Source organism: Protopterus annectens, chromosome 6.part0 (genome assembly GCF_019279795.1).
Source record: "Protopterus annectens isolate FY-2018-M chromosome 6.part0, PAN1.0, whole genome shotgun sequence".
Classification (NCBI taxonomy): Eukaryota; Metazoa; Chordata; order Ceratodontiformes; family Protopteridae; genus Protopterus; species Protopterus annectens.
In genome coordinates, this window is record NC_056737.1 from 1,191,770,010 (window position 1) to 1,191,790,897 (window position 20,888).

At 36.7% G+C, this 20,888-nt stretch overlaps 1 protein-coding gene across 1 annotated transcript in view; it reads left to right on the forward strand.

Moving 5' to 3' along the window:
* Window positions 1-19,315, forward strand: part of LOC122803966 (polyunsaturated fatty acid lipoxygenase ALOX15B-like) — a 217,941-nt gene extending 198,626 nt beyond the window's left edge. Inside the window, exon 5 of the mRNA XM_044073644.1 lies at window positions 19,056-19,315. Within this exon, the coding sequence (XP_043929579.1) occupies window positions 19,056-19,301 (246 nt within the window). The 3' untranslated portion in view covers window positions 19,302-19,315. The remainder of the gene's footprint in view (window positions 1-19,055) is intronic.
* The last annotated feature ends 1,573 nt before the right edge of the window (window positions 19,316-20,888 follow it).

The window sequence follows — 20,888 nt, forward strand, 5'->3', positions numbered from 1 at the left end:
AATATAAAATAAACAAATGCTCTGATCAAGGCACTCACCTCTTAGAATTATCTTGGGTCTCCTGGACCTCTTTAAGATGTTAAAGACAATGTCACAGTCATGTGGCACATCAACAAGCAAGGGGGAACCAGGTGGTAACCCTTTGCAGACTTGCCATGTTAGCTTGAGATATAGACTCACAGCACAAGCTCACTCTAAAGGCATCCTACATTTCATCAGAGCAAAACTGTATGGCAGACAAGCTGAGCAGGACAAGGGCAGAATCTTGCAAATAGAAACTAGATCAGGTGGTCTTCCAATATTTGATCCATCTGTGGTGACTTTGTCAAGAAGACCTATTTGCCTCCTCACCGAACAATCAGCTAGCATGATTTTGCTCCAGAAATCCATGCAAGAAGGCCAGGAAGACTGGTGCATTTTCTTTTTCTTGGCAGGAATGTTTCTGCATGCTTTTCTACAATTTACAAGGATATCCAGGGTACTTATGAAGATTCAGAAGGAATCTAACAAGATAATTGTGGTAACTCCCTTCTGGTCCAGGCAACAGTGGTTCTTCCTTCTTTTGGAAATGGCCAGGGACAATGACCACAAGATACCTTACAGAATAGATCTACTCATGTAAGATCATGGGTGTCTGATACACCCTGACTCCAGTCAACTTCAACTGACTGCCTGTTTACTGAGAATGTGCAACAGCAGGTATTAATGGAAGCAGGAAAGCCTGTGCTATGAGAAGATCATATATTAGCAAATGGAAAAGGTTTTCAAGTTGGTGCCAACAACATAACTAGCACCCATTCAGGACTACCTCTTGTCTGTTTTTACAATATTTGTGTCAGTTACTACCCTATGGTCTTTCTTACTCCTCCATCAATCTTAATTTTTCAGCCATTTCAGCATGTCTGCTTGTGACACCTCTTCTTTGAATGCATTCTCATGTCAAAATCTTTTTGAAAGGTGTTCTGCATATGAGACCTCAAAGAAAACCGATGGTCCCTTCTTGTAATCTTAATTTTGTGTTAGAGAAGCTAACACTTGCTCCATTTGAACAATCTAATCTAGATGACTTGAGGTTCTTAACATGGAAAAATGTTTTACTGATTGCTTTGAACTCTGCAAGAAGAGTATCTGAGTTGCAAGCTGTTATGGCGAGTCAACTCTATCTCATTTCCCGCAGAGACAGCGTTTCTTTGAGAACTAATCCTTTTATGCCTAAAGTGGTATCTGAGTTTACTTTTAGCCAAACTATCCATCTCCCTATTTTTTCCAGAACATAAAAATGAGGGAGAAAGGATACTCCATACCTTGGATGTCCAAAGACAACTCAGATACTATCTTGATATCATCTATGGCTTTTTGGAAAGGATTGGATTCTAGAAGTATTTTAGAAGCAGCATTGTGGTCCTCTAAACATACATTTACAGGACATTCCAAGTTTAATTCCTTCTGTAGGTCTAGATCATGCTTTGTTAGGACCATTCTCCAGCAGCTCCTGGACCCTTCTCTTTCTACTTCCCAAATGTAGTTAGCTATGGTAGTCTACCAATAGAGCTAAGACTACTGCAGCAATGATCAATATGATGAACATAGTACAGTTGTGTAAGTAAAGTTACCATAACAGTAGATGTTCAAATGATCACAGCTGTAGTAGCCATTCCCTCCCTCTGTCCCCTTGTTTCTTGGTATGCTGTTTATGCCAGGCTGTGAATACTTAGTTTTTGTTATTCCTAACATTGTCCTTTCAGGATTCAGCCTCCTCCTCTCAGTTAGCATGAAAGCTCTGATGGGCTTGATGACCAAACATGACTTTTAGCTCAAGCTGACATGGTTTGGGTGTGTGCAAGGTGCCCTAAAGCTTTGGAAGCGGGCTGGCTGTTATATCCTTGGCAGGATGCAACCCCTATAGCTAAGGCTACTGCAGCAGCGATCACTGAAAGGTATACTGTAATGTTAAGTTTACTTATATAACTGTACTTCAATATGAATCTCTGCCTACTTTTAAGAAATTGGTATCTGATATCATGGGCAATAAGAAATGCTTGCTTCGGGTTATATAGCATAGCTGATAGCCAAGCCTATTCTTGACTGAAAAAAGTTACAAACTTTGAGTAGATATTCAGACTTTCAGTGTAGACTTATAAAATGGTGGTTTAGGCATTTGCAAGGAAAGTCTTAACTTCTTTACATGATCTGCTTTTTATTAGTGTTTTTAAACTGCTGATGGTTGGAGGAGATAGCCATGCGATGTCCTAGCAAATAATTAACTCTTAACATCTTCCACACCTCTAGCAGCCTACACATATCTTGCATTCCTGAGCATTTTCTGAAAAATAAATTTAAAAAGCATAAGATAAACAAATGCAAATATGTTGTGAACAGTAACAACTATTAAAACTGTACACATAGTAATGTTATCAGTAAGGAATATTCTTTACAGTGATAATAGTCATTGCATTCATAGTCTTTTCCATAAATACTATAATAAATTATCATGCACACAAATCCCAAATTATATTTTTTCTAAATCTGCACAAACAAATTTTAACATCTTGAAAACTGTACAATAGGTTCATAGGGGTTTACTAGGCTAACGACCACAAGGGCCTTTTAAGCCTAGCCATGCATCCCAAATCTCTGACAAGTTCTGGTACCCTTGATAAGTATAAGCAGGGGCTTGGGAGATGAGGCATTTATAAGCAGGGTCCTGGGAAATGAATGATTTATAGGCTGCCTGTGTCCATTAGAGACAGAGGTGCCAAACAAGGGATGGATTTCTTGTTTCCAATCCAATTGTCCAAGTTACACTTCAGTTGGGTTAGGGAGGAACTCTGATTCACATGGATGGGCAGCCTGTTCAAAATATACATACCTGTCTCTCCAGCAGGTTCTATTTATGTCACAGGCAAGGTTTATGTCTTTAGAATGGGCAATTCTGCTGCAGCTTGTTTTGCAGATATGCCGGAGGTCCATCAGAGTGGGGTCTACAATTATTTGTATGCCAAGCATAGATCTCCTCTCAACAGCCTGTAGGAGACAGAATATAGGGATAGGCCCTTGAGGTGGTCTGCATAGGACATGCTACTTACATGTATTCTTTTAGTGAGGAATCTCTGTGGCTGTTCTAATTGTTGGATATGCCTGGTTAGGTACATACCAAAGGGGTCACTGTACTCAATGATAGGGCTGATAAATGCCAAATACAGTGGAACAATGGCTTCCATGGACCTGGATGCCATACATTTGTTTATAAGTTGCACAACATAGAATGATTTCCTCACTACTGTAGACACATGATAGTCAATGGCTATGCATGTCCCCAAGTGTTTGACTACTGGGTCAACTCTTAGGGGTGTGTTGTCAATATGATAGTTGCCACGGGTGGATGACTTCCAAAAGGATACCGTTATGCATTTTTTGGCATTTAGATTTAGTTTATGGCTCTGACACCAGTTGTTTTCTGTGTCAGCCCTTCCTGATTAACATTTGCGTCAGTGTGGGATACAATGACAACTCCCCATTTGCGATCATCTGCAAATTTAGTCAGCCAGAGGCAATTGACATTGGCATTAACTTCAGAGAAGAAAATGCCAAAAACATGCAGTCCCAAGACTGATCCCTGAGAGACTCCACTTGTGACTAGCCTCTTTGTAGAGGTAGACCCCTTAATTTTAACTTCCTGGGTCCTGTCTGTGAGCCAGGTGGCTACCCACTGCATGACACAAAGATTTGTACCTAACCTTTTGAGTTTGTCAACAATGCTTGAGTGGGATTTTGTGTCAAATGCCTTGGCCAGGTGAAGGTAGGCAGTGTGAACCATTTTGCCCTCATCCATTGCTTTGGTGACCTTCTCAAAGACGTCCACAAAGTTGAGTAGGCATAACCTGCCCTTGACAAAACCATATTGTGTCTGGAGGTTTACTATATCATTATTGATCATTTCTGTGATAATTCTTTCCATGACTTTGCATATAAGACTAGTGAGACTTACGGTTCTGTAGTTTCCAGGGTCTGTAGATGGCCCACCTTTGTGCAGAGGGATAACTGTTGCTGTTCTCCATTCATGAGGCACAAAGCCTGTTTGAAGGTTACAGTTAAATAGCAATTCCAGAGGGCCTGACAGGTCATATTTCATACTATTTAGAAAGCATCCTGGGATCTTGTTGGCATTAATGAGAGCATTAAGGACATATTCCCTAGTGATAGTAGAGGGAGTTATATTTGATGGGATTTCCTGAGGAAATGTTGAGGGAAAGAGAGGGGTAAAGTTATATATTGCTAGAGCATTTTGTTAACCAGACATAAGCTTTCACACAAGACATTCCTGTAGAGTTCATGCTTATTGAGATATTTACAGAACTGTGAAAATATATGTATGATTGTACAATTAGCAATTCAAATAATACCTGATATCTCTCGAGATGTGCAACTTACAGTGCAAATATCAGACAGTTTTGTTAATATCTAGGGTTTCATTTAATGTCATGCAATAGTTTGACAGTGACTAGTTTTTGAAGATTAAGTATCTGTGCAAATATTGCTTATTTTCATAATTACTAAAAAAAAAAAAACTAGCAATAGTTGCAGTGTTGTGTGATATAAAGCAGCATTTCAGAGAATTATCCTGTCTCTCATGCTAGTCTTTCACAACATATAGCTCATTGTCATGTAGGTCTCTCATTTGTGAAAATATGAACATAAATATGAACATGGCAATAAGTGATAAAGATGAATGGCTCTACTTCAGGACGTCCTAGACTAACAGTCTTAGTGTAAATTTGTTAACAGCTCTTGGCCTTTCTAGTAATGCCTGTTATCAGCTGGTAAATCACTTAGTTAAAGAAGCCAGATTGCAAAAAGTTCTGGGCACCATAAGAAGGTATGGGTGCGAAATGGAAATATACAAAAAAGAGCTGTCGGCTTCAGTGAGTTAACATTACGTATTTCTTTATTTATTGACGTTGGTCTACCAAGAATGTCCAACTAAGTAACATATACCCATTTTCAGCTGAGGTCTGGGGAGAAAAGCTACAGAGAGGTAGATAACATCAGTTGCATAGATGTAATTAAAAAGTATATATTTATACAATTTGACAGTGAGATACAATAAAGCATGTGGAAACACCAATCAGTATATACAAATGCATTAGAAGTAGTCTGTTATGCTAAGAAATAAAAATAAATATATATATATATATATATAGATCCCTATCAGTAGCTCGAATTTCCAAAACTCCAAAGACCATATGGCCAAGAGCATATGTCCAAAGTTTTGGAACTTTGAAACAACAATAAAAAACAAGAAAAGAAAAGAAAACAACTTACCTTTACTTTTTTGCAGGGGGGCAAGCCTCCCTGCACCCCCCCACACCTCCTGCTACTTAATATACCAACTCCCAGACTGCACTGCAGTGAAGAAAATGGCAAATCCTGAGTTCCACGCTATACAGCGATCTCAATGCAAAGTGTTCGGAGTTCCAAACTTCGGACACATGGTCTTCGGAGTTTGGTAAATTTGGGCTACTGATAGGGATCCATATATATATATATTTGTCCTACGAATGGTAAGAGGCCAGCTGTTAAATGGCACAGATAATGTGCTGAGCATTTTGTATGAATGTGAAGTATTTGTTGACGTAGATCACAGAGAAGAGGTGCATGAGCACAGCCATTTGTTAGTGAGACATTCTTTGTGAGAGGACCGTAGATCACAGAGAAGAGGTGCATGAGCACAGCCATTTGTTAGTGAGACATTCTTTGTGAGAGGACCGTAGATCACAGAGAAGAGGTGCATGAGCACAGCCATTTGTTAGTGAGACATTCTTTGTGAGAGGACCGTAGATCACAGAGAAGAGGTGCATGAGCACAGCCATTTGTTAGTGAGACATTCTTTGTGAGAGGACCGTAGATCACAGAGAAGAGGTGCATGAGCACAGCCATTTGTTAGTGAGACATTCTTTGTGAGAGGACCGTAGATCACAGAGAAGAGGTGCATGAGCACAGCCATTTGTTAGTGAGACATTCTTTGTGAGAGGACCGTAGATCACAGAGAAGAGGTGCATGAGCACAGCCATTTGTTAGTGAGACATTCTTTGTGAGAGGACCGTAGATCACAGAGAAGAGGTGCATGAGCACAGCCATTTGTTAGTGAGACATTCTTTGTGAGAGGACCGTAGATCACAGAGAAGAGGTGCATGAGCACAGCCATTTGTTAGTGAGACATTCTTTGTGAGAGGACCGTAGATCACAGAGAAGAGGTGCATGAGCACAGCCATTTGTTAGTGAGACATTCTTTGTGAGAGGACCGTAGATCACAGAGAAGAGGTGCATGAGCACAGCCATTTGTTAGTGAGACATTCTTTGTGAGAGGACCGTAGATCACAGAGAAGAGGTGCATGAGCACAGCCATTTGTTAGTGAGACATTCTTTGTGAGAGGACCGTAGATCACAGAGAAGAGGTGCATGAGCACAGCCATTTGTTAGTGAGACATTCTTTGTGAGAGGACCGTAGATCACAGAGAAGAGGTGCATGAGCACAGCCATTTGTTAGTGAGACATTCTTTGTGAGAGGACCGTAGATCACAGAGAAGAGGTGCATGAGCACAGCCATTTGTTAGTGAGACATTCTTTGTGAGAGGACCGTAGATCACAGAGAAGAGGTGCATGAGCACAGCCATTTGTTAGTGAGACATTCTTTGTGAGAGGACCGTAGATCACAGAGAAGAGGTGCATGAGCACAGCCATTTGTTAGTGAGACATTCTTTGTGAGAGGACCGTAGATCACAGAGAAGAGGTGCATGAGCACAGCCATTTGTTAGTGAGACATTCTTTGTGAGAGGACCGTAGATCACAGAGAAGAGGTGCATGAGCACAGCCATTTGTTAGTGAGACATTCTTTGTGAGAGGACCGTAGATCACAGAGAAGAGGTGCATGAGCACAGCCATTTGTTAGTGAGACATTCTTTGTGAGAGGACCGTAGATCACAGAGAAGAGGTGCATGAGCACAGCCATTTGTTAGTGAGACATTCTTTGTGAGAGGACTTAAATACACGGAGGATAGATATAGTTCTGATTGAATTTGGGATAGAATTCAATGTTTTGGCTATGCATATGAGTGTAGACTCTGTCCTATAGCTTTTTGTTTATATATTTCAAGCAAGTTTTTTCTTGAGAGCACAGAGGGTGATTTGGGAGATAGTGATGAAATAATGAGGACATAAAGGGGCAGGTAGAAGGGCCATATAGTATTTTATGGGTGAGAAGAAGGTGTGTATGAGCTAGCTGATGTGGGAGTTCTAAGCAGATGAGAACACGTAATGCAGGGCAATGAGGATCGTTATGTATCTTATTATAGCATTGCTCTCACTGAGATTTAAAAGGGATCCGTATATTGGTCGAAATAGGTGAGCCATAGAGAAGACAGTAAAAGATAAAAGATAGCTTGGGGGATTATTCTGGAAGGAGTAAGGATTTGTTTTGCTCTGTATAGCTGACCTAGCTTTGTTGTTTTTTTATACAGATTTTTATGTTACGATCAAACTTTAAGTTGTAATCTTTGGCAAATCCAAGCAATTTGGTATTGCTAACTTCTTCAATAACTATATTGTTTAGAGAGGTAATGTGGAAGTTACTTTTAAAATTGGCATGGTACTTAGGAAAAATTGTAGTAGTAGTTGTTCAGTCTTTTGGGATGAAGTAAAAGTTGGTTTTGATGTAGCCAAAGTTCAACGGAGTTGATGGCATTTTGTGCCATGGATTGTAATTGTAGTAGGTTGCCAGATGTGCAAATGATAGTTGAGTCATCTGCATACTGAATAAGACAAGCTAGCTGAGAGGAGGTATACATGTTATTGATGAAAATGAGAGAGATCAGTGGGTCACAATTAAAGCCTTGAACAGCTGTTTTAACTAGGAGAAAAGGCGTGAGAGAGAGAGAAGAGAAAAGTTAAGGAGAGCTGTAATGGTGCTATGACCTGGCTGGAAACCATGTTGTGCTTGGGTTAGGAGTTCATTTTGTAAGAGTTACTGAAGGAGTTTCTGATGAGCACACTTTTCTGGGATCTTAGAAAGTGGGACAGGATGGCATTAGCCTAAAGTTAGAGATTTCATAAGAGTTATCTCCTAATGGAGGAGAATAATAAATATTTTTTCCTTAAGGGCAGTGACATGGGAATCTTGAATAGATCTGCCAGTGAGAATTGAGATTGGGTATGCAATAGGGTCTGCAGCAAGCTTGAAGTACTCAACAGGTATATCATTGGCAGAAGGAGAACAGAGCTTCAGTTTCTTTAGTAGCTGTCTAACAAATGATGTGGAGATGGGATAGAGATTAAATGCAGGGATGATAGGGCTAGTAGAGTTTTCTGGGTGTTTAAATGGTGGGGAGAGCTGGAGATAAGAGAGGCTATGATGTTGATGAAGAAAGTGTTACATTTGGTAGCCATTTCTGAAAGGGATAAGTCAGGACAGGAGTTTGTTGATGAAGGAAAGCCAGGTTGAAGAATTTTATTAATTGAGTTCCAGAATTGATTTATATTTTGTCATTATCTTGTGGGTCTGTGTAATATTGTTTTTGCAGGTATATTTGCTTCTTGGTGAGGTTATGCAACTCTTTCTATAGCTGCATGATTTGAAGGATTTTATCTCTATGCCACTATTTCCACATTTTGTCCTGTTTTTTGCATGAGAATTTTACTTGAATGAGTCAGCCAGGATGTTGAGCACTTTGTCCTTTTATTTCTGGTGGAGGCAAGGGTATGTGAAGTACTCATGAATATATTGTTGAATTTATTAATGGCTTCATCTAGGGGCAGGGTTATGCATGGATCCTCTTTAAAAGATTTTAGTAAACTATTCAGACTGGCAGGATGAAATTTAGAGTGATTTGAATAATTATATTTTGATTTTTTTAAGCTGGTGGGTGATTTCTCTTTGTGTGAATACAGGATGATGGTCACTAGGGAATCAGGTAGTACCTCTGAGTTACCATACTTGCTGGGGTCGAAGACAAGTATTCAGTTGAAGATAGAATTGTTATGATTCAATTTATTGAGTTGAGTAGAAGAGATTAGATGTTTGAATCCATACAATTTAAGACTAATACTTGAGATGTTAGATGTCAAAAATAACCAGTCGATGTTAACATTACCTAAGATAATGGTTTCAATAGTAACACATGTAGTTATCTCTAATAAGATAATCCTGATAGCATATAGAGGGCAACTATACACAGCTTCTTATGTTTATTAACTTTGAGAAGGGCGATACCAAATTCTGAATTTTGGAAAGTCGGTATGCTACTTTTGAGGGGTGAGGAAGTTAGACAGTTATTATATACAATTAACACTGCCCTTTTTTGTATAGTCTGTTATATAGAATTATATTGTAGCCAGGGAATAGAATTTCCAAATCTTTTATACCTCTCAACTGTCCAGATTTTTGCCAAATGTCCAGATTTTCATCTCATATTTTTGGTCGGCTCCTAATAGAATTTTTGGTTCTCTGGCAAGCCACTGACTATTGAAGTCATCAAATAATGACACACATTTGATTTTCAGACTATACATCCTTCAGAAAATGCATCCTAACATAAACCTGTTATTCTAGAACTTTCTAAGTTTATAAGAGAAATATATAAAATTTGTACCTATTTTGGGGCCTTCATCCACCCATTATTTTATGTTTTGTCCAAATTTCTTTCACTAAGAGTTTAAGAGGTATTGGGTTTTATCTAAGTTTCAGTAATCACAGTAATACCTGGTGAGTATTGAAGAAGCAATGGTAGGTCTGTAACATTGTTTAACATACTTTATATGTTAATGGAGGTAAAAAGTTTTGAGGGTGATGCACCAGAGTTAGGGGCAGAGGAAGGTGGAATGGATGAGACTGAAGTGCTGGAATTGAGATTTTATTAAAGAGCAGATTGGGATTGGTTATTTTTCATAAAGTGTATGAATTTATTCCAGGTTATGGGAAAGTAAACTGACTAGATGCTTTGTAAATGGGAAAGTGACTAGGTTGGAACATTAAATACATTTGAGGAAATAGATTTGAAGGAAGGCTTAGCCTGAGTATAGATAGGGTGGCTAGTCATATGAGAGTGTGAATAAAGTGTGAGAGCACCATAGTAGGTAGTCAGGTGACATAAAATGAGTAGTAGAGGTGTGAAAATGCATGCATATAACATGGTAGGTAGACATGACTATGGGGCACTTAAGGGGAGATTATAGTTAAATGAAAAGGGAAAGATGTTAAAGGGGAAGTGAAGAAGGAAAGGCAGATAAAACAATGGGAGTGAAATTGGGAGATCCCAGGCAGGGTTCTGTCTTATTATGGTGATAGATACAGGTAAGATTTGAATATATGTTCAATTAGACAAATAGCATAGCTGGGTGAAATTGTGAATTAGGGAAGTATTAGGGAATAATTAAGTGGGTTACAGTTATAATACAAAAGTTTGTGGGCATTACGTTTTGGGTCAATAGTCTGAAAGGAAGGGTAATATTAAAGGAGGACTTCCTGAGGAGGAAGATGTGAATGTTGTAAATTGAGAATAAAAACTGTAGATTGTGATGTTATAACAATTATATTATAAAATTCAGTCAATTCAAAAGGGGAAATGAGGAGTGAATGTAATAATTTAAAATCAGAAGAGAGGCAAGCCCTTATAGATTTAAGAAATGATAAGGATTGTATTAAGTCCGCTGATAAGAGTATAGCGGAGATGGTGCTGACTTATAATTACTACACTGACACTATTTTTGAGATGTTAAATGGTGCTAATACTATAATAGAATACAAGGTGAGTTTATTGTTGAATACATGATAGAATTAACTCTATAATACAGGATTCCCTTCTTAATGGTACCATAACTGTTGACAAGGTACAATACCTCATCATTGAATATCCTTTTATACCGCCGTTTCAGGGACTACCTAAGCTACATGAGAGTGTGAGTTCCCCACCGCTCAGACCCATTGTGTCAGGACAAGGGTGGCTGATGGAACTTTTCTCTGTTTTTGTAGAGAAGAAACTTAGACCAGTACTTGATCATGCTGAAACAGTACTAAGAGACACTAAGCACCTTTTAAAAGATCTTTATGAGCATATTAGCATCAATGAGATTATGGAGGGTTGTCTTTTAGTAACATTAGATGTGGCATCTTTATTTACTGTGATACCTAATCTAAAGGGGGGTAGAAATGGTCAGGGAGAACTTTCCTAATTATCTCTATATTATAGGTGGTGACTGGAATATGATAACCAATCCAGAGCTCGATAGCACAAATAAGGATAAGAAGCAACCTGTTCAGCTCACTGCACTCATAGCTGAAACAATGGAAGACTAAGTTAGCTGACCCATTTGAAAACTATAGGACTAGTACAACTACTAGTAAATTCACTTATTATTCACCATACCACAAGTCTTGGTCTAGAATAGATATATTTTTAATATTTGAAGTCCTGTTAAATAATACAGTCACCTACAATAGTAAACCTAGAACAATATCAGATCATGCAAAAATAAACATTGCAATAATGTTAGGGAGCTCAATGCAAAGACTCCAAACAGTTACAAAGTGGGCATTAAATACTAACTTATTAAAGAATAAAGACGTTTCACAGGATATCATTAACATTCTCACCCAAGCTAAAAATAATCTAGAAGTAACAGATATACCATATGACATTCAATGGCAAGTGACAAAAGCCACTTTAAGAGGAATATTAATTCAAAAATCTACTTTCTGTAAAAAAATGAAACATGGAAAAAGTCAGAACGATAGAATCAAAATTAAAAAACATTGAGTTGGAATTACAAATTAATCATTCTCCAGCACTTGAAAGTCAAATGGTTATACTACAGGGACAATTATGGGAAATTCAAACACAGCAGCTCTCAATCAGTGAAATTAAACTTCTTCACAAATATGCTGAATGGGCTCAATCATCCTGAAAACCACTGGCAAGAATCATAAACATAAACTCCCCTACCAAAATAAAGCAATTAAATAGTAATAACAAATCTCTAGATATGGACAAAGAAATTATAGCAGCCTTTGAAGAGATTTACCAAAACCTATATGGCCCTCATGACCAGTTTAATGAATCATTATTTCATCAATTTACTGAAGAGTTACAATTTACAGTGCTGAATGAAGCAAAAATAAATAACCTTAAAGCTCACTTAAATGTAAAAGAAATTATTGCTGCTGTAAATAGATTGAAACCAGGCAAATCACCAGGGCCAGATGGTCATGTGGCAGAATTTTACAAGACTTTCAAAAAACAATTGCTCCAATATTACTGAAAGTATATGAATACATAATAAAGTATGGTACCAACGACTTGTATATTAATAACTGTTTGCTGATGATTTAAACATCTATTTTGAATTCCCAAATACAGATTTGAATAAGATATTAAACTCAATTGAAAAATTCTCAAAAATATCCAGTGATGCCATTAACCCCAAAAAAATCTGTCATATTCCCTCTGAATACTCTAGGACATAAAGAATTATATTTCCCGAAACTGAAATAAAAGTCAATTATAATCTTAAATATCTGGGTATCATGTTCACTCACCCACAAGCTGATATGACTAAAAACAATTTGCTAAAAGCCTGGACTACTCTCACTGAGGACACTAAGAGATGGTCAAATCTCAATCTATCTCTACTATCTAAGATGGCTATAGTTAAAATGAATGAATATTCTTCCAAGCTTATTGCTTCATTTTAGTGCTATTAATCCAATTATACCCAGAAACCTCTTCCCCAAACTTGAAACACTACTAGGTAAATTTATTTGGCATCTAAAAAATTACAAGAATAAAATATTCTATATTAACATTACCCAAATAAAAAGGGTGGCAAGGTCTACCTAAATTCCAAACATACTATAACATTATAAATGCTAGTTGAATTATACAAATAGCAAATTTTGAACCATTCAGCAAAGCATGGTATCCACTATGGATTAAAATATATTACAATCATCTAATCTCATGTAATTTAAAGGAGTACAACAGGTTTCTCTAATGTATTCCTCAACTTCACGGGCCTTTTCCTCCCTATTTACATTGTCCTCTGTAAAGTAACAACAATAAAGCATTTACAATTTTTATAATTCCCCTTACTTCTGTAACAGAAGCCTACCTTCTCATACTGTGATAGTTTCACTTACAAAATGATTCTCTCACGTTTGAATAAAGCTTGCTGGAGTCACCCAATTACTGACATCATCGAGGCCAGGCAGTGCAGGTGCTTTTTTTTTTTTTTTTTAATCAGTTCCCTCCCCCAAAGTGACATCACCACAGCCGTCATCTGATTCTAACTAAAATAATAAGACCCACCCATTCTGTGATGTCATGGCTCCCTTGTCCTTCCTCCAGCCTGAGTGCTGTTTATTTTATTCAGTAGTAGTGTAGTAACACCGATGTTTGGAAACACAGAAATTTGGTATGCATACTTGTACATTCTGCACGGCAAATGATGCTTAGGTGGTGTATCTCTTGCATACTTCTCTGTTGTATTTGCACCAGATACTGCTAGTGTGCAGTATGGGAATAGAAAGATTAAAACATTACCCTGGTATCAGAGGTGGCAGTGCAACATATTCATAGTGGCTTAACATGAGAGTAGCTCTAAGCAAGCACCATGTGAAACCTGAACAAGCACCTAGAATTATTCAGTGCAGCTTCCACACTTTAAGTCTGAAAATGAATTCACATACTCACATGAACAGGAGTAGCTGCATATTGATGGCTAAAGGTGTATGGGGATATCTGGTGGTTACTACACTGCAAAACTGGTATGTAATGGTGGAGATATTTGGAAGGCATGAGCAAACACACCAGTATATTAAAGCCATAGCACCAATTGAACTGGAGGCTGGCAAATAGATTTAATAAGGAATTTTGTCCATGCACAAATATTTCAACAGTGATTCTTTGCAGTGGCATCCATTATCTGATTCAAGGTAATTAAACCTTGATGTCCTTTATTTAAAAAAAAATCAATAACAATTTTACTTTGTTATAAGTGACTTCTGGACACAAGAAAAAGGAAGGGGAAAATATAGCAATGTGGTTTGTATGTACAAATACAAATCCAGGGACACTGCAAAAGGTTTTTTTGCAAACCAATCAGTGGAGCAAAAACATATGAAGGCACTGCATACCAACACACTTTGCACATGTAAATCTCAATTTTTAACCAGGTGGAAGCATGAAGTGATACCTTAACACTTAAATTAATAAAGATCTGAACTGGTTAATAGTATAAATGTTTTATTCTTTAGCTCCTTGGTGCAAGACCTTACAGGATGTGATTGCAGTCAGGTAAGGCCATGGCTATAGTGCAGCAAAAAAATGTCCCCTCTAACGAAGGAAATGCTAGAGCAAAAATTGAATTACATGAGTCAAGCACCCTGCTGAGATCTGCCAATCAATGGAATTACCAGGTCAAATTACCCTCAGGACTTTGACAGCTAGGGAAGCTAAGTGTTATGGGGGGAGGGGAGAAGTAAACGGACTGGAATTCATTGTCTCACAAATTAGTGCCATTTAAACTAAATTAGAAAAAAGGCAGCAGTAAACAGCACTTTGAGTTTGTTCTGTGGCATTTGCACTGTTTCTGTTTTAAGTAGTCATCCAGCAGCAGGGAATGTTACTTACACTGTTCTATGTTACTCAGTACTTTGTACACGTGCAACATCTATGAAATAACACGAACTTCAGGCAAACGGAGGCCTGCATGATGTAACATTTTTGAGCCAAACAATGATTTCTGGGATACTGGATGGCAACCTGATTTATCCAAACCATGTCAATATGCCAGCCTCCAGGTGGTCAGAGTCTGGAATTACATATAAAAATATTTAAAATCCTGTAAATATTCCCAGAGTGCTGTTAAAGTGTAGGAAACATCATGCCATGATGTTTTAAACATGTTTTTTTAGTCTGTGGGTGCGGTACTCCTTTAAATCCTAAAGCAGTACCCTTTTTGAATTCTAAGACGTTAATTATTTTAAGGTCTACCCCATAATCATAAGAAACACATGAATATTTCAAAAGCTGGTGTCCTTCCTAAATCTTAAAGATACTTTGTACTGGGACAACCAATACACCTTAATCCTAATATTAAACTAAATAATACTATTATAAACCTGACTCAGTACCCCAAAATCAAAAACATCACTGTATGGGATCTCTATCAGGTCAAAATCCTTTAAATTGAAAACATTAGGCAAAGATTTGAAGTAAATCAAACTTAAAACACCATAATCAACCGATTAACATATCTGATTAACACAATTACTATGAATGTTAAAATAGATAACCAACTCATGCAGTTATATCAAAAGATTATTAACCTGTTACTTTTGAGATCTAAAATGTTATCAAATACCTATAGATTAATAACAAAAATTAAATATCAAGATGCACTTCTATATTCCAAATTTTGGGAAGAGAAAACTAATAAGATCACTGTTAAACACAAATCTGCTACAATTGAGCTTACTTTGAAACTAAGTCCACAAAAAATGAATTTACACCCAGATTATGATTAATAACAATGCTTATCACACACCACTCTTTCTAAGTAAAATGAATCCCTCACACTCTCCCTATTGCACCATATGCCAAAACAGCATTGCAGACACTCTTAATATTTATTGGAGCTGCAAGAATGTTTACAAATTATGGTGTTCATTAAGAGCCAAGTTAGAAAAAAGGGAATACACTAAATCTATCCTATTATGTGAAATGGCAATTTTACATGTATTCCCTACCAATTTTCCTATGAAAATAAACACATCATAGTCACACTGTGCAGTGATGAAATCATACATAGCCTAAAATTGGTTAGATAGAAGTAAAATCACATGGGAAGAATTTAGGGGAATGGCTATAAAGTTCTTATTAACCAGTAAACTAATTACAAGAAGCCAAAAAAAAAAAAAACTATCCTACTATCAGAAACATTGCAGAATGCTTATAGAAATCTTAGGTCAAAACTGATTTATGAACAAGGGACTACAATATCAGTATTATTCTATGTAAATAAGGGAAATTAAAGATATTTAGTATAGTAAAATGTTTACCCACAACAACAATGGGCAGGTCATGGTAATACATATAAGAGGTACATTCAAGGTGACATCAGTGTCTATAGTGTACATAATTAGTACAAGATACGACGTAAGTTAGGTAGGCTACAATGTCTTGATGCAAGTGTTTTAATGTCAGATTTCAATATGTTGCATATTATCTCTGTGTAGTTTTCTGTATTATAGCTCAATATGAACAGCTTGATTGTTAGTTAATTTTGCATATTGTTAGTTTAACACTGATGGTTCATGTTATATATACTTTGTTAGGATTACTGCAACTTGATATTTCTAGTACCTGTTCTTATATTTTTCTGTGATATTCTTTTCTGGTATTAAAATAAGAAGAAAAAAATGCAGTAAAAATATATTAAAAAAAAAGAAATGGTCAGGGAGCTTGTAGGGGCACATAGTGAGTATGACAATTCCACAGTTAACTTAATTTGTTTCTTGAGGTAGTCCTGAGAACAATGTGTTTTTGTTTGAAAATATTTTATTTTTACAGAAAACAGGCATAGCTATGGGCACATCATGTGCCCATAGCTACGCCAATATGGTTCTTGTACAGTGGGAGGCAGACCATGTTCTGAGCAGCAATGCTTTTGTCCCATGTGTACATGTTTATAGAAGATTTGTGGATGATTGTTTTATAACATGGGAAGGGACATCAGAGATATTAATTGAGTTTGTAGAATACTTACATTCTACCACCTCTTACCTTAGATTCGCCTATCATTTGTCAAGGGAATCTGTTGAGTTCCTAGATGCTCGAGTCTCCAGTGGCTCTGTTCCAATATTGGAAACCGGTCTTTATAGGAAGAAGTGTAGAAGAAATGCAGTGTTGTCAAAGGATAGCATGCACCCAGGCAACATTTATAAGAATATTTTGAGGGGAGAGGGAATGCGAGTCTCCAGACTTAATAGTACTGAGTGTGGATTCCAATGGGACTTGCGAGTACTAGGAGCTTAATTTTTGGATAGAGGCTATGGAAATAGGGAGGTGATGAGCATGTATAATGAGACACTAGGTTTTAGGAAGAATAGGGCTCATTCTTATTTCTCTGGTGCTGTTGCAGAAGAAATGGAAGAGGAAACATCTGTTTAGAATTTGGCTGTTAAGCGTTGTGTTTTCCCCTTATCAGTGTACTGTACTAGTGATGTTAGGCAGATATGTAACACTATAAGGATGAATCGGTCAATTTTACATACAAATAACCATGTTAAAGAAATAGTGGGTGGTGTACAATCTTTTCATTTTAAGAACAGGAAGTCACTGAAGCAGCAATTATGCTATAAGGATCAGAAGGTGACAGGGAGGAATAATGCCCTGAATGACAAGATGCACCCTTGCAATAAGTACAATTATTTTTTATATTAAAGTTTCAGATTCTTTTACCCATCCAGTAATGGGCACTGTTTTTAAATTTATGGTTCAAGCTAATTGTGCCACAGTAAATGTGATTTATATTGCTTCCTGTGTGTCATGTGCAGGTTTTTACACTGGGAAAACTAATCGTTCTTTAGCTGAATGTATTAGGGAACATTTATATTGCATACATAAGAAGGACATTAGGAACTCTTTAGCTAAGCAATAGAAAAGGGGTGCTGATCATTCTTTTATGTTTAGGGTGATAGAGAGCATTTGGGTGAGTGCTAGGAAGGGTGATTTTAGGAATTATACTGAGGAATGGGAATTGCATTGGATTATCACTGTGCAAGCTAAGTATCCAGGGTTAAATGGCAGAGTCTCTTTACGACCTGCCCTTAAGAGAAGACTTTTCAAGTTAATTTGATGCTTTATTGGTGAGGGACTGTGATAGGTTCATTTGAAATTTGCTGATTGGTAGCAGTATATCTTATTTTAATATAAAACTGAGTATAACAGTCTTTGTAGTATGGTCTGATGAAGCACTGTTGAGCAGTTTGAAAGTGCTTACCTTTTTTGTGTGTAATAAAAGTGTTTCATTTACTTTGGTCATGTTTCTGTGCATCTGCATTGCTTTTGGATTTGCTTAATATTTTGTGTGGCGCACAGTTTGTTCCTTGTGGAGTTATTCTTAGAAAATTATTTTTGGATTACATTTGTGCTGTTGCTTGATTTGGACTCTGAGTAGTTACGCTTTGGGGTTCTTTTTGGATTGCATTTGGGCTGTTCCCTGGCTTGGACTTGAAGTGCTTGTTCTTTGGGGTTTTCTTTCTTTCTGGCTCAGTTTGTTGAAGTTAAGCTGTTGTTTGGCTACAATGTTGGAAACTTTGGTATCATTATATACAGAATGGTCTGTTGCAGTTTGCTTCAGCTTCCCAGTCTTGCTCTCAAATGCTGTTGAGTTTGACTGCTTGTCCAGGAATGCTTAAGTATGGCTATTACTAGATATTAATGTACTCTTATGCCGGTGTCTGGAGTGCTTTGCAGGCCTTTGCCAGTTTGATAGAGCTAAGCTGAACTGATTTTGAACTGTAACTAATCAACTGATTTCTGTCAGGTTTTGTGCATGGCTGAGTTGTATGGATCCTGTGTTTTAGACTGCTGACATGTCAGCTTGAACTTACTGACTGTGAGCTCTGTTGGACACTCTTAAGTCACTGGATTTTCTTTTGTTGTGTGGTGATTGATGACATAAGGCAGCCATTTTGTGTTAAGCAGACTTGGAGGCCCAGGAACTTTTGACCAATTTTGTCGGGAGTATTTTGGGTCACTTTACAAACTTGGATTTACCATATGGGGTGTTTTGTGGGTTATGCTACTAGCTGACTGCATTTTATGAACAGTGGCTTATGCCTGCCTTTGCATAGTCATTCATATATTAAATTTGTTTTATACAGTGTACTACATTAGCTTTAATTATAATGTACTTAGTTCGTAGTTAATAAGTGCTTTTATAAAAACTTAAGTTAAATTTGATATTTAAGATGTTTAGTGTATGCTTGTTTTTCATTACAGTTTGACATTTTTGCCTGGGTGCCAAACTCTCCAAATACAATGAGAAAACCTCCACCAAAGCGAATTGAAGATGTTACAGAGGCGTTGATTGTGCAAACATTGCCAGAAATCAATGTGGCATCCAGACTCATTAGTATAGTATACCAGATCACTTACCCTGGGGATGATTTTGTAAGTAGTCCCAAAAATGTAAATGTTTACATTTTATTTCATCTTTTACCTTCCTTTGAATGTATCCAAATCTAGACATAGCAAGCTGAGGAAGGCACACAACAATCTGTTACAAAAAATGCTAATTAAAATCAATATGTTCTTCAATGTCATGGTCAAACTATTGTCCATAAATTGTGCCTTGGTATTTATCTTCCCCTGTTAAGCTTTGTGATTCTCTGGGCAAAGTGCTTCAGAACAGCTAAATGAAGAATTTTAGCATAAAGTGAATTTTATTGGAAGATGGATATTTTTATTACTTGATCATAGTTCATAACAGAGTAAATAAATTTATTTATTTATTGGTTGATTGACATTTGTTTACTGGGAAAGTCCATTTACAGTGGAGGCCTGGGAAGAAAACCTGTAGATAATCATTTCACATGTTGAACAGTACAAAGAATAGGGTTACTTAACACATAATACGTTTCATTAAGAAGGTTCCATTATTTAAGGACAAAGCTCTTAATCAATGTCTTATATAGTTGATAGTAAAAAAAAATCATTCCAGGTCTCGTAATATATTTTTGGTAAGAATTTTTACATTATAAAAGGATTTAAGGGAAATAAAGAGCAGACAAAAGATGATACAGTGTTGTAAAAATTTCAGTACTTTAAGAAATTACAAAACAAAAAATAATAAAGACGGAATATGATGTGAAAGTGTATAGATGCTGTTTATTAGGACATTGGTTTTAGTAGAACATGGACAATAGTACATAAATGTTTAGAAAAAAGGTGAGGAGTAAAAGAAAGTTAATGATGTATGTGATATATGGGGATAAAGTTAATGATGTATGTAATATATGGGGAGAAAGTCAATGATATATGTGATATATGAGGAGAAAGTTAATGATGTATGTAATATATGGGGAGAAAGTTAATGATATATGTGATATATGGGGAGAAAGTTAATGATGTATGTGATATATGGGGAGAAAGTTAATTATGTATGTGGTATATGGGGAGAAAGTTAATGATATATGTGATATATGGGGAGAAAGTTAATGATATATGTGATATATGGAGAGAAAGTTAATGATATATGTGATATATGGGGAAAAAGTTAATGATGTATGTGATATATGGGGATAAAGTTAATGATGTATGTAATATATGGGGAGAAAGTTAATGATGTATGTAATATATGGGGAGAAAGTTAATGATGTATGTGATATATGGGGAGAAAGTTAATGATGTATGTGATATATGGGGAAAAGTTAATGATGTATGTGATATATGGGGATAAAGTTAATGATGTATGTAATATATGGGGAGAAAGTTAATGATGTATGTAATATATGGGGAGAAAGTTAATGATGTATGTGATATATGGGGAGAAAGTTAATGATGTATGTGATATATGGGGAGAAAGTTAATTATGTATGTGATATATGGGGAGAAAGTTAATGATATATGTGATATATGGGGAGAAAGTTAATGATATATGTGATATATGGAGAGAAAGTTAATGATATATGTGATATATGGGGAAAAAGTTAATGATGTATGTGATATATGGGGATAAAGTTAATGATGTATGTAATATATGGGGAGAAAGTTAATGATGTATGTAATATATGGGGAGAAAGTTAATGATGTATGTGATATATGGGGAGAAAG